Source organism: Leuciscus leuciscus (genome assembly GCF_965113295.1).
Source record: "Leuciscus leuciscus genome assembly, chromosome: 18".
Taxonomy (NCBI): domain Eukaryota; kingdom Metazoa; phylum Chordata; class Actinopteri; order Cypriniformes; family Leuciscidae; genus Leuciscus; species Leuciscus leuciscus.
The window spans coordinates 10,174,252-10,189,918 of record NC_138742.1 but is presented as its reverse complement, the minus strand read 5'-3'; the positions used below and the strand labels follow the sequence as shown (position 1 = coordinate 10,189,918).

At 37.6% G+C, this 15,667-nt stretch overlaps 1 protein-coding gene across 1 annotated transcript; it reads right to left on the bottom strand.

The window, feature by feature from the left end:
• Positions 1-423: 423 nt before the first annotated feature.
• Positions 424-10,111, bottom strand: LOC309481522 (uncharacterized protein). The gene is made up of 9 exons (XM_082146487.1): positions 10,089-10,111; positions 9,199-9,269; positions 7,073-9,092; positions 6,806-6,886; positions 6,604-6,636; positions 2,869-2,922; positions 2,619-2,669; positions 2,477-2,509; positions 424-860 (listed from the first exon to the last, which is right to left on the bottom strand). Exons 3-9 carry the CDS (start codon positions 9,060-9,062, stop codon positions 604-606), a joined length of 2,499 nt encoding a protein of 832 aa, XP_082002613.1. The 5' UTR covers positions 9,063-9,092; positions 9,199-9,269; positions 10,089-10,111; the 3' UTR covers positions 424-603.
• Between the last annotated feature and the right edge of the window lie 5,556 nt (positions 10,112-15,667).

The following is a 15,667-nucleotide window of genomic DNA, read 5'->3' as shown; positions in this document are numbered from 1 at the left end:
GTGCTGTAAATATGCTACCTTACCTTTTATAGTGTGTATTCAAGGATGTACTATTTGGGAGTGACATAAGGGATTGTCTGTCTGTCTGTCTGTCTGTCTGTCTGTCTGTCTGTCTGTCTGTCTGTCTGTCTGTCTGTCTGTCTGTCTGTCTGTCTGTCTGTCTGTCTGTCTATCTATCTATCTATCTATACACATAATGTAAATCTAGCCGGTTGTTTGCAGAAAAACCCAGAGTGGGTGATCATATTTAAGCGAAGAAACAACATTCAAACAAGCGGTGCAGACATAACAGTATGCACATTCTGTGAACAAAGAGCAAAGTTTATTTTGTTCTTGTTTACAGCAAAATTACTGTAGTTGCCCTTAATATTTTACATCACAAGATCATTTTGTGTATCAAGAAACATCCTGTGTGTACTGTGTGTAATGAAAAAACAAACGCTCTTACTTTAAGTGTAAAGAGAACAACTTAAATATTTTAACTGTTCCTAAGCATAACAGCTAAACTAAACATTGCTGAAAGCATACTGAATCCATGAACAAACTTTAACAGCAGAAGAATATTCTGCTTACATATAAACAAAAAGTAAAAAACAAAAACACCTAATGAGACTGTTTCTTTTTTAGGGTTAAGCCGCGATTCCTGACAAAATCCCTAATGTTTTGGAGCGTGCGAGTAGCCAAAGCTGGATGCTCAGCATTCTTGCACTGCTGGCATTCAATTTTAGTGGCGAGTTTACCCCTTGCTATGTGGTCGCGGAAATGCCTCTGTACTGCTGCAATTTCAGTTGGAGACCAGGCTTGTTTCTGCTTCCTTTTAGCATCATCCAGATTTTTTTCAGCAGAATTTTCATGATTCCCTACAAAAGAGGAAAACAGGTTCCTGAACCCTGGGTTGAACACTATGATGGCCAGAGCTCCTCTCCCTCTTCTCCCAACCAGCCACACTCTTACCAACCCTTGTCTTTAGTCAAGTCTTGTTGTATAGGTCACTAATCCGTAAGAGTAAAATTGGTTTTAACTGTTGGCCCAATGTTACATTCCTCATACATCAAATATCAAATTGTAAATAAAAGAATAAAATTAAAGACCTGACTACATGGTTGCTTATTTCCTAATATAGATTTAGGCCTGTCACTAGGGATGCAACGATAAACTGATTTCACTATTAACCGTGCTTTAATTCGTCACGGTTAATTAATCGTTAAGGCTTCTCAACACAGCGTTTCTTCTGCACGGAATAAAACTGCTGCAACTAAAAGTTTTTCCAACTGTGCGCTAGCTTAAAGTTCAGAGGTCAAGACTGAGCACTGAGAATGTGAACATGCTTACATTTCTGCACTATAATATGAACAGAAAGGACTGAAGATAAGTGTGCAATTTGAGGGCCATGTTGTATGTGGGTCCTGCAGCTTTTGACTCCTTGTTTTGTTCCAAAAGGATATGTATAGCTTGCTAATATTCAATACCAGAGATGTGTTTCTTTTTATTTATTTTCACTGTACTGCATTATTCATTTTCAAAAGGAGGCTATATTGTTAAGTCAAAAGCCAGTTAGAGCTTTTTTATTTTCAATGTTTCTACTCTGGTCCAAAAAAAATGAAAATACCAAACAATTTTGTAATATAGTTGATCACAACTTAAAGTGCATTTAACTACATTTGTCCTCTTTAATAGGGAAATACTTAGCTAATATTTAGCTAAGATTTTATATAGACAAATACTATTACTTTTTATTCTTATTTTTATTTATTTATTTATTCATTATTCTGTTATATATTTTCAGTGTAAAATTATTACAGGACTGGAAATGGACTATTATTTGTTTTAACTAATAGTGTTTTAAAATGAATTAATGAATAATAATTACTGTGATAACTGTGAAACCGTGATTATTCCTCAGACTATAATCGTACAGCCAAAATCTATAATCGCTGCATCCCACCCTGTCACGATAATCAATATATCGACTTATCGCACAATAAATGTACATGATCTCAATTTTTGCCAATGCAATACATCACCATTTATATTTACATAAAAAACACAATAACATAAAACATAACATAAAACATAAAAAAAGGAAAAATCTGTAGATGGAAAAATCTCCATAACAGTTCTTCGTCCATTTGTCTTTTTTCTATTTGTAAGAAAATGTGGATTTACTATTATTATTATTTTTTTTTACTATTATTCAAGTTTTTTAAGGTATCTAATATTTGGACACTTAATTTTCATGATCTAAATCATTTATGAATTAAATGTTTGTTTATTAATTGAAAGTGTGTGGCCTTCTTGCATTATTATGCTGTTATATTATTATTTTACATTCACTGGCATAAAATGGTCTTAAAATGACAATAATATCACTTATCACAATTATTTTAAGGGGCAATATATCGACCAACAAAAAGTTATCATGACAGGCCAATATAGATAAGTAGTTCTCATTATACTAGTAGTATTCTCATCATACCTTGAGATGAGCCTCCAAAGGAAGTCTCAATATCTGTGAATAGACAAATAAAACACTATAACAAACAGTAGTATTGCTTGGTCTGCATGAATTGAATCAAACCTTAATGGATATGCTGGCTGAGTGAGGTAGATGCTCATACCATCTGAGGTGCCTGTAGGGTTCACAACAGGCCGCCTAGCTTTCTTCATTCCTGTGGTATGAATAGAATGGCTCAGAATAAAGGTTCTGATGGAACATACTCAAACATTTCATAAATTATTCTACACATTTAAGTGGAAACTGTAAATCTCTAGCAAAAAATCCTCCTTTACTATAAAACCAGCTAAAATGATTGATCTAGAGAATTCCCTAGTACAGTGTTCTTTCTTTATATGATTGTGTGCTTTTACCAGGTTGTTCATGCTCCTCCCTCCTGCTGTGATATTTGTCCTTCATGCAATGATCTTTAAAAAAATAAAAATAAAATACATATTCAAAACATGGTAACACTTTATGGCAAGTGTGAATCTCATGAATTATCAGGAACTAACACAAGCTCAAAGTCTTTCATTCATGACTTCATGGATGAAAAACACCTTAAGGCTATGTTCACACTTAGCGTCTTTTTTCGAACTACCAGCGTCTGTTCTACATTATAACCCTATGGAGTAAACCGTTTTTTCAAAAAAGTCCTGAGCGCTTTTTTAGACGCCACCGCCGGCGTCTTTTTCTGCAGCTCAGAGCGTCTTTTTAAGTTGAAAAAAGTTCAACTTTTATGAAAAGAACGCCCTACGTCAAGCGCCTTTTTGACAGCTGACCAATGACAAGCGAGTAGTGAGACCTGTCGTTTCCATAACAACAAGAATAACAAGAAAAAATGGAGACGGTGCCGGTAGATAAACTTATCGTCCTTGTTTCGGAGCACAAGGAGCTCCATACAGTTTCCTTTCCTGTATAATGTCGTGCACCCACAAACGTCTTTGTGAACCGACATTCTCCTCCCCGGTAACTTCAAAAGCCATCGCAAGAGCCAACTTTCTCTTTCTCGACATTTTTTGCATCACACAGCACTAGGCTACTGTTGCAGCTGTTGTTATAGCAACAAAAGACGCGCTCGGCTGCTATTTGTAACCGAACGCTGCCAGCGTTTTCTTTTTTGCTAAAAAAACGGCATTGTCAACTTTTTCTTGTCAAAAAAGACACTAAGTGTGAACATAGCCTAAGACATTAAGACAAGTACATCATCATGATTTATGTTTATTATGCATGATCATGATGTTTCCATTGTTCACAAAAAACAAGGTATTTACTTTACATTGTAGATAAACCTATAGTCATGGCACATGATTCAAAATACAAAAAAACATTTTGTGCATGTAAGACTACTTGAATTATTAAAAGGAATATAGAAAAATAATAAATATTACCTCATGCATGCATACAGGCTAGAAGAGTATATCAATTAATGTCAGAACTCATGTTTTTCATTAAAGATGAGGTATCAAGCATGTTCATGTCTTCTTCATAGTAGCCTGTAGGAATATGGACAGAGCGCAACACTGGCCAATCACAGCACAGTGTGCAAAATTTGTTGACATCTCAAACAATTCATCACCACAGGCACTCACAAATCAGGCAACCAACTGGATCTGGTTTACACACGCAACTGCATCACAGACAACATCTTGGTGAGACCTCTCCATGTTTCAGATCATTTCCTCATCACTTTCAGTCTACAACTCTCTGCCCCTGCACCACCAACCCCACCACCAGTCACTTTCAGGCGAAACCTGCGCTCACTTTCTCTCGCCCATCTCTCCTCTGCCGTGTCTTCTTCTCTTCCCTCACCCCCACAATTCTCATCTCTGGATGTGAATACCGCAACGGATACCTTCTGCTCCACTCTAACCTCTTCTCTAGACAATATCTGCCCTCTTTCCTCCAGGCCAGCACGCGCTACTCCCTCTAACCCCTGGCTATCTGAGGTTCTTCGGGAACACCGGACCGAACTCAGGGCAATGGAGAGGAAATGGCGCAAATCAAAAGACACATCTGACCTGAGTATGTATCAATCTCTCCTCTCTTCCTTTTCCGTTGATGTTCATGCTGCAAAATCTTCCTACTTCCACAACAAGATCAACAGCTCCTCCAACACACGATCACTCTTCAAGACATTCAACTCTCTCCTCTGTCCTCCTCCACCACCACCACCCACCTCCTCTTTAACTGCTGACGATTTTGCGAACTTCTTCACCAACAAGACAACAACTATCAGCAGTCAGTTCTCAGCTCCTCACACACAGGAGCACAGACCGACCCCTTCCACAGCCAATCACCCTCTCTCCTCCTTCTCTCCGCTAACCGAGGAAAAAGTATCTACACTTCTCCTCTCCAGTCATCCTACCACCTGCCCTCTTGACCCCATCCCCTCACACCTTCTACAAGCCATATCTCACACACTTCTACCAGCTCTCACACACATCATCAACTCATCCCTCCATACTGGCACTTTTCCTACTGCATTCAAGCAGGCTCTGGTAACTCAACTGCTGAAAAAATCAACACTTAACACATCACTTGTAGAGAACTACAGACCTACCTCTCTACTTTTCCTTTCAAATTACTAAATGTAAATGTAAATGTAAATCCAAATACAGTAGTCTTACATCCAAATACAGACTGTATATGTCACTCATTGTTTACACAGTGCAGAGATTGTGAATACAACGGCTAAACAAAATTCGGTTGCAACAATCAGGATAAGCACAAGTAATTACCATTCTGATTAGCTGTAGTGACCACAATCACTCTGCACTGTATAAACAAATAAGTGACCTATACACAAGATGTATTTTGCATTTTGCATTTTATACAGCATGTATTTGGTTTAGTCTGTGCATGTTTGGGACCCATTGACTGCCATTATATCCCAGATGACACACGCAAGTCTGCAAGATGTCTGTTAAAGATCTCTTGATCTGGAAACATCCGCTGTCTAAAAACTTTCTTTCAGATGTCAGTTTTACATACATTCTAAATTATAAACATCTTAAAGACATCTAACAGACGTCTATGTGACATCTAAAAAGAGACATCCAATAGACGTATTGCAGATGAGCAAATAACCTAAATAATACATCTTGCAGATGTAAATGCAGACGTCAAATAGACATCTTCTAGATGTACGTGCGCTATCAGGGATATGACTGAAAGACTGCAGCGGTTTGAGTTAAAAATCTTTGAGTTCTACTGAAGAAACAAAGTCATCTACATCACTGACTCCTAGGGATTAGCAGTTGAACCTCACATTTTCATTTCTGGGTGAACTATCGCTTTAATAACACACTGTTTATCAGTATTTCCAGAAGACCAAGTTACCACTTTACTTGAGGGTTCACACACGATGAGGTCATAAGAAATTAATGCTTAGTTAATGATGACTACTGTATTTGGATGTCAACAGAATTCACATACTCTGTGCTGTGATTGGCCAGTGTTGGGGGTCTGTCCATTTACATGCAGGCTGCTATGAAGAAGACATACGTGCTTGATAACTCATCATAATTAATGAAAAACATTAGTTCTCACATGAATTACTGTTACTGATATACTGTTCTAACCTGTATGCATGCATGAGGCAATGCAGATTTTTGTATATATTATTATAATAATTCAAGTAATCTTATTTGAGAAAAAAAAATGTTTTAGTACATGTACCAAAAGCATAGCTTTATCCATAATGGATATTAAAAATCTTGTTTTCTGTGAAAAAGAAAACATCAAGATCATGCATAATAACCTATTAATCATGATGATGTACTCATCTTAGTGAATGTCTTAAGGTGTTTTTCATCTATGAGGTCATGAATAAAAGATTTTGAACTCATGCTAGTTCCTGATAATTGAGATATTAATGGATGAAGTAATTCATAATTCTCCATTAATTTATGCATTAATTCATGGTAATTCATGTACCCCTACTGTAAAGTGCTCCCCAAAAACTTGCATCATTTACACAATGTTATAATTTAAGCAATCAAAAGCAACCTAAACTGCATTTTAAACATTTCTAACAGTCATTTTGGTTTCAAAAGTATATATACACATGTGGGTTTGAAGTTAAAAAAGTTTTAGTATTCTCATACCTTTAGATGGGCCTCCTAAGGCAGGATCAGTATCTGTGAATAGAAAAATAAAATACTATAACAAACAGCAGCGGCGCTTGGTCTATATGAATTATGCTTCTGTGACATCTCTGAACTACTGTATAATGTTTTGGTGCATCATATGGTGCACTTCTTACACTGACTTTACTGATTTGATGTTTGTATGTTTATGTGCTTTTACCTGTTTCTGTTTGTGTCTGTGGATGCGCCTCCTCAGCATCACTGTCTTCACTATGTTCCGAATCAGAAAAGTCTAACTTGTCTAAAAAAAAAATTGAGTATCAAGTAAGCTTAACATTGCTAATGTTAGAGTAAAAATAGAAGACATAGTGATAACTCTAATATCTGGTGAACATTACATTAAGATCTACGTTAGGGATTATCTTTAGGATATGAATATACTTAGTTAACTTCAAAATGTCATTTGTAACAACTTTAGTAGCATTACCTTCAATTTCAATTTCTTCTAGGGTTTTGCCGTGGAGATTTGAAAGAGAATCTTTCTCCATAGCGAGGAGTAACTTTGAAATCTTGGCCAGCTGGGTTGTAGCCTCCGGAAGTCGATAATATTCTCTGTGCACACGAATATCGTGGCCCAAGAAGTCCGCAACTTGGTCTAACTCGTGGTTTTTCAGGTTAAGCACCTGCGACAAAGTTGCCACATGTTTGCGCAGTTGGGTCGACCGGAGGAGTTCCGGGTTTTGTGCACCACACTCGTGTGCATAGATCCTCAGACAGTCTTGTCCTCTATAACAACTCAAACAGCTTGGTCGAGCAAACAGGAATTGGTTTTCCTCAGGGACTCCACATTCCCTTCTTCTGCTTATGAGGAGGTTTAAGGCATCAACCATGTCTGGTGACAGCAAAACTGCCACTTTTCGCCCTCTTTTACCCCTAAGTTCCACCCGACTAAAATGTGTACAAAGTTTTTGTTCAAACTTTGTTAGCCCAACAGCAACATCTTTGTGTAGGGGAGCTGTATCCCTCTCTAGAAAACCTTTGAGTTGCATTTTTGCAACCTCTCCTCCACGTCGCCGATTGAACACAATTATTTTTGCAAGAGTTGCTTTGCATAGGTCGCCATAGACTTGTGCTGATGGCATCTGTTTCAAGTTCTCAGAACCTAAATCAACAACCTTTTCAAGATGCTGGTGAAGAAGTTTTACATCCTCTGTGAAAGGGAGGGTAGACGGCTTGTTAAAGCGCCCCTCATTCAAGGTGGTCAAAGCTGTGTGGGAAACGAGTTCAGACCATTTAGCATCATACAGCTTTTTGAATGCTTGGGTTGACTTTATCCCCTCACCATCTTCTGCCATTAGAGCTCGGCAATGTACAATGTCACATATCTTATTCAGTGAGTGGCCCAACTTAAGGGCAAGGCTTGGAGTCTGGAATGAGTGTTTTACATCATCAAACCCAGATACCTTTTTGACAGCCTGGATAACAACATTGAATTTTTCAGGTCTCACAGCATCTTCAAGAGTCTGTACAGAAAATTCCTTTCTCAGAATCAGCAGAAGTCTTCCAACTTCCCGGAGCTTCTGTCGAATATAGTCAAATTTAGTGGGATCTTGCCCATGTTTATTGTAAAATGACTGGGCCAGCTGAAGAATGCAAAAGTCACTCCGCACAGCAGCAGAGATGTCATCGTCTTTCATCACAGTTAGCAGTTTCCAAACACCTTGTGATATTTGTTGGCAGAGGGCTGCATTAGACATTGTTGCCAAAGACAAGACCCTAGTTCTTCCTGGCTCTGCCTGATCTTCCACTGGTTTGGAAAGACAATTTCGAACGTGTCTCCAGAGATCCCTTCGGAGAAACATTGCATGGCAATACATACAGTGCACATAATCTTTTGAATCATATCTTTTCTTTGGCTTACGTCTGAGTTTTAACAATCCAGTCCCATTCGCTAAAACATCTGCATTGTGTTCATAGTTTCCTTTGTTCCGCAGTTTGTTCAGAAGTTTTTGACGCTCTTTGGAATGTTTTGGTAGAGCCAAAGCCCGAGCAACATCGACGTTTGAATTCTCATGGACTTTTAAGTGGCGTGTAAATTTTGACTGCGGTTTTCCACAAATGTAGCAGTAATTCTTCTTGCTTACTGAAGAGGATATATTTGAAGATTGTAAAGATGGATCTTCCCCTGTGCCTGTGATATCCTCAACAGTGCTTTCAGTATTGCCATCGCTGTGAACTTTCGATATTTGTACTTGTATGGCTTTCCTACTAGGCATTTCAAGCTGTGCTGTGCAGACTGGAACTTTTGGGAGTGAACCTATGACACTTTCTTGGCATGGTCTGCCATTTTGAATTTCTGCAGTAGATTTGATGCAGAACACTTCAGTATTTTTAATGTTTAAGAGTTTTTCTGGAGACGCTATGCTTACGTCTGAACCTTCTGAGACAGAATTAGGTACATAGTCCTCATCCGACATGTTCTCACTGGAAAATTCTACTTCGGAATCCTGAAATAGTAAACATATCTTTTGTACATACTCAGAAAGTTTAGTTCTAAGGAAGAAAAATGCTGAAAAATAAAACATATCTGACTATTCAATAAATCATACTTACGGATGTTGAGGGGTCAGGTTTGGGCTTCACATTTTTCTCGTAGCAAGTTTTATGCCAGAAGCGGGAACAAACTAGATTGAGCATATAATAAACAAGGTTGGTTTCATTTGAATAAAAGGTGATTCAAGAAAAGATGCTTTAAAAAGTGATAGATAAAGCAGTGATAGATGATCAGTGTGTTTGAAAGTGTGGCTATAAGATGGAAGAGAACAGACAGGGTTCCCACACCTTAGTTAACTTCAAATTCAAGGACCTTTCAAGGACTTTCCAGGTCCAATACTCTCAAATTCAAGGACTTAATGTGGGGACAGATTTCAAGTGAGAGCAAGGTTATATCTTGTTACCTTATAAGATACATTGTTACAGTTTTGCGCGCGTGAACGTCATGGCAACGTACAACACAAAGTACCTTACGCGGGAAACACTTAGCGTAATGCGTAAATGCGGGTAACTAAGGTAAATCAAGCAAGCTAATATGGCCACGAAGTGTTGACGAAATAACACATTAGCGGACCGGAATAATATGGATTTTTTTCCAGAAAACTTCTTGCACAAAATAAATTCAAGCACTTTCAAGGACCTGTATCTATGTGTGTTTATTTTCAAAAACTTTCCAGGGCCTTGAATTTTTTTTGTCAGATTCACAAACTTTCAAGGATTTCAAGGACCCGTGGGAACCCTGACAGAGAAAGGAGAAGACTAATATAAATATGAATCGATTACACAATTACACAGGCAGACAGACTGAGCAAGACAGAAAGAAAGAATGAAAAGTTAACTTTTTCAAGCTAATTTAAAGATGCATTTAGAACGTCAAGATTACACAGTTTTAGGGTTTCAATGGTAAAGCATTTTTAAAAGTATTAAAATTGTCTGAACAAAATACTTACCCTTACATCTCACACCAGCCCACTTAAAAGCAGAATAAGGACCACTACAGCAATCACATTTATTCAAGCTTGATACTACCGTAGATATTATGACATGTTTACAGTTCTGTTGAAAAAAAAGAAGTTATAATTGATTAGAGGAAATTATACTGTATTACTATAGTTAGGTGTTAAAGGCACAATAGAATGCATTAATACAATATTTAAATTGGTCTCTGATATCTATACAGAAGGTATGTGGCTTAGGTAAGGGCAAAAATGATTTAGAAACAGTTTTATCTTTCCATATTATTCAACAATGCCAAGGTAAATTTCAAGGTTTTTCATTATATGGCACCTTTAAGACATAGGGCTAAGGTTTGAACAAGTTATTTTAATTTCACAAATAACAAAATGTATATCACAAATGTACTGCACTGTAGTATGACAAAAGCAGTAAGTATGGGGACATGGTGCAGTTTGACAAAACACACACTGAACTTCTACCCATCCCCCACAACATGACAAAAGCAGTAAGTATGGGGACATGGTGCAGTTTGACAAAACACACACTGAACTTCTACCCATCCCCCACAACATGACAAAAGCAGTAAGTATGGGGACATGGTGCAGTTTGACAAAACACACACTGAACTTCTACCCATCCCCCACAACATGACAAAAGCAGTAAGTATGGGGACATGGTGCAGTTTGACAAAACACACACTGAACTTCTACCCATCCCCCACAACATGACAAAAGCAGTAAGTATGGGGGACTTACGACAAAAGCAGTAAGTATGGGGGACATACGACACACAAACCATTGTGCAGTTTGACAAAACACACCCTGAACTTCTACCCATCCCCCACAACATGACAAAAGCAGTAAGTATGGGGGACTTACGACAAAAGCAGTAAGTATGGGGGACATACGACACACAAACCATTGTGCAGTTTGACAAAACACACACTGAACTTCTACCCATCCCCCACAACATGACAAAAGCAGTAAGTATGGGGGACTTACGACAAAAGCAGTAAGTATGGGGGACATATGACACACAAACCATTGTGCAGTTTGACAAAACACACACTGAACTTCTACCCATCCCCCACAACATGACAAAAGCAGTAAGTATGGGGGACTTACGACAAAAGCAGTAAGTATGGGGGACATACGACACACAAACCATTGTGCAGTTTGACAAAACACACCCTGAACTTCTACCCATCCCCCACAACATGACAAAAGCAGTAAGTATGGGGACATACGACAAAAGCAGTAAGTATGGGGACATACGACACACAAACCATGGTGCAGTTTGACAAAACACACCCTGAACTTCTACCCATCCCCCACAACATGACAAAAGCAGTAAGTATGGGGACATACGATACACAAACCATGGTGCAGTTTGACAAAACACACACTGAACTTCTACCCATCCCCCACAACATGACAAAAGCAGTAAGTATGGGGGACTTACGATACACAAACCATTGTGCAGTTTGACAAAACACACCCTGAACTTCTACCCATCCCCCACAACATGACAAAAGCAGTAAGTATGGGGGACTTACGACAAAAGCAGTAAGTATGGGGGACATACGACACACAAACCATTGTGCAGTTTGACAAAACACACCCTGAACTTCTACCCATCCCCCACAAAATGACAAAAGCAGTAAGTATGGGGACATACAACATATGATACACATGCTAGCTCAGAATGAACCATCATCCATATACCATTGTAAATTAAACAATTCCTATGACTGATGATACATGGGGCAACTTTATGAGCAACGTTGCGGGGCAACTTGGGTTAATGTTGGCATCAGTGGGCAACCAGAAGAGACACAGGGCCCATGACTGATTTAAAGTCTGAAAAAATTTTTTTTTACCCATTCTCAGTTGGGAAAGTGCCCAAGCAACATTGGTCAAAAAAAGTTGCCTGGCAAGATTGCTCAAAATGTTGTCCTGTGTATCATCAGCCTATCACTATCTTTTTTAATTCTTTAAGTTTGTAATTAAAAATCACTGTTGTTGCCAACTAAAGAACATTTAAGAAATAAATGCTTATTAAATGCTCATTTTTAATGGAAAGTACATTACCTGTTGAGTGTTGTCATGACATGTCAGCTGAGAATCAGACGTTGTTGAGATCTGAAAAGGTTTGAGTACTGAACATTAAATTTGGATAACACGGCAGTACATGGTGATGCTTTGAGTATCCAAAACAACTAATGTGAAAATGACATAAAGTGAATTCTTAGATCAAACAATCAGGGCATGTGAGAATTCATTGCAGCACACAGTCCTAATCGTCTGTAATGCTAAGGTAATGATTCTACATCATCTTACCAAAGTTAATGGAGATTTAACTACCTGTTGAGCATTAGAAACACACACTTACCTCCTTTGACCCGTCTCCTGCTGCACAGCTGACCAAAGCATGCACCTGTTGTTCGGTCTCAGAACAAACCTGTGAAATATGAAAGATTTGTGTAATCAGATTGACAAAAGGTCAACTATACTATGTTATAAAACACTTTTTATGGAAATCTTAAAGAAATCAATAGTTTATAAGGATTTTGCATCATCTTACCAAAGTTAATGGAGATTTAACTACCTGTTGAGCATTAGAAACACACACTTACCTCCTTTGACCCGTCTCCTGCTGCACAGCTGACCAAAGCATGCACCTGTTGTTCAATCTCAGAACAAACCTGTGAAATATGAAAGATTTGTGTAATCAGATTGACAAAAGGTCAACTATACTATGTTATAAAACACTTTTTATGGAAATCTTAAAGACATCAATAGTTTATAAGGATTTTGCATCATCTTACCAAAGTTAATGGAGATTTAACTACCTGTTGAGCATTAGAAACACACACTTACCTCCTTTGACCCATCTCTTGCTGCACAGCTGACCAAAGCATGCACCTGTTGTTCGGTCTCAGAACAAACCTGTGAAATATGAAAGATTTGTGTAATCAGATTGACAAAAGGTCAACTATACTATGTTATAAAACACTTTTTATGGAAATCTTAAAGAAATCAATAGTTTATAAGGATTTTGCATCATCTTACCAAAGTTAATGGAGATTTAACTACCTGTTGAGCATTAGAAACACACACTTACCTCCTTTGACCCGTCTCCTGCTGCACAGCTGACCAAAGCATGCACCTGTTGTTCAATCTCAGAACAAACCTGTGAAATATGAAAGATTTGTGTAATCAGATTGACAAAAGGTCAACTATACTATGTTATAAAACACTTTTTATGGAAATTTTAAAGAAATCAATAGTTTATAAGGATTTTGCATCATCTTACCAAAGTTAATGGAGATTTAACTACCTGTTGAGCATTAGAAACACACACTTACCTCCTTTGACCCATCTCTTGCTGCACAGCTGACCAAAGCATGCACCTGTTGTTCAATCTCAGAACAAACCTGTGAAATATGAAAGATTTGTGTAATCAGATTGACAAAAGGTCAACTATACTATGTTATAAAACACTTTTTATGGAAATCTTAAAGAAATCAATAGTTTATAAGGATTTTGCATCATCTTACCAAAGTTAATGGAGATTTAACTACCTGTTGAGCATTAGAAACACACACTTACCTCCTTTGACCCGTCTCCTGCTGCACAGCTGACCAAAGCATGCACCTGTTGTTCAATCTCAGAACAAACCTGTGAAATATGAAAGATTTGTGTAATCAGATTGACAAAAGGTCAACTATACTATGTTATAAATTACTTTTTATGGAAATTTTAAAGAAATCAATAGTTTATAAGGATTTTGCATCATCTTACCAAAGTTAATGGAGATTTAACTACCTGTTGAGCATTAGAAACACACACTTACCTCCTTTGACCCGTCTCCTGCTGCACAGCTGACCAAAGCATGCACCTGTTGTTCGGTCTCAGAACAAACCTGTGAAATATGAAAGATTTGTGTAATCAGATTGACAAAAGGTCAACTATACTATGTTATAAATTACTTTTTATGGAAATTTTAAAGAAATCAATAGTTTATAAGGATTTTGCATCATCTTACCAAAGTTAATGGAGATTTAACTACCTGTTGAGCATTAGAAACACACACTTACCTCCTTTGACCCATCTCTTGCTGCACAGCTGACCAAAGCATGCACCTGTTGTTCAATCTCAGAACAAACCTGTGAAATATGAAAGATTTGTGTAATCAGATTGACAAAAGGTCAACTATACTATGTTATAAATTACTTTTTATGAAAATTTTAAAGAAATCAATAGTTTATAAGGATTTTGCATCATCCTACCAAAGTTAATGGAGATTTAACTACCTGTTGAGCATTAGAAACACACACTTACCTCCTTTGACCCATCTCTTGCTGCACAGCTGACCAAAGCATGCACCTGTTGTTCAATCTCAGAACAAACCTGTGAAATATGAAAGATTTGTGTAATCAGATTGACAAAAGGTCAACTATACTATGTTATAAATTACTTTTTATGAAAATTTTAAAGAAATCAATAGTTTATAAGGATTTTGCATCATCCTACCAAAGTTAATGGAGATTTAACTACCTGTTGAGCATTAGAAACACACACTTACCTCCTTTGACCCGTCTCCTGCTGCACAGCTGACCAAAGCATGCACCTGTTGTTCAATCTCAGAACAAACCTGTGAAATATGAAAGATTTGTGTAATCAGATTGACAAAAGGTCAACTATACTACGTTATAAAACACTTTTTATGGAAATTTTAAAGAAATCAATTCGTACAACCTCAGAACAAACCTGTGTGGGTTCAAAATCAAATACTAACACTTCTCCACATGTAACTGTAAACTGTGTCTTTTAATTAAAGTAAAAGGATTATTTCAATCTGTTAATACCTTTCTTCTCCATGGCCAGTCAGAATCTCCATAGTTATACGTTATCTCTTCCCCAGGACTTATGTCCTTTACTGCAAATAAGCACAGATGGGGCTTTCCGTCCACTCTGATTGTTTTCATTTTGCTGTTGGGGTTCACATGATCATCATTGACGATTCTCCCTAAAGAAGCATCTTCTCTGGCAGCATCAACCCTGAAACAGCAAGAACATAGTGCTATCTCCACGGTGTAATATTGACTGAATCATACAATAGGAAAGTTTCACAGAATAATAATAATAATAATAATAAAAAGTTAATTCTAGTTTACCACTGCTGCATCAGGAAATGCAAAGTTTATACATACCACAACTGTTTTCCATCACAACGAAATTCAAATAAAAAAACTTCAAGTGCAGCATGGTATACTCTGTGCCTTCTTTCATATTCTTTTTTAGATATGATTTCCCCTCGATATTCAATGAGGAAATCTCCCTTCTGAAAGTGGCGACAGCTGAACACTCCTCGACCTAACCAAGAGCAGATCAGTCAGGGTAGAAGTTAAAACAATACTTAAAACATAGACAATTGTGTTACTCACCTTTAAATGAATTTATGTATTTTATTTCAAATCCATCCTTATCTTTGAGAATCGATGAAAAATATGCAGCTTCATCCTTTGGTTTTAGTTTGGCCCTCCGGGACCTTGTTCCTGCCATTTCCT

Excerpts from the sequence above, each read along its gene's own strand:
- LOC309481522 (XM_082146487.1), bottom strand. The coding sequence starts at position 9,062 with ATGTCGGATGAGGACTATGTACCTAATTCTGTCTCAGAAGGTTCAGAC. Across the intron at positions 2,923-6,603 it reads CTTAGGAGGCCCATCTAAAG|ATCATTGCATGAAGGACAAA; the intron begins GTATGAGAATAC and ends ATTTTTTTAAAG. Across the intron at positions 861-2,476 it reads CTTTGGAGGCTCATCTCAAG|GGAATCATGAAAATTCTGCT; the intron begins GTATGATGAGAA and ends CCTCTTTTGTAG.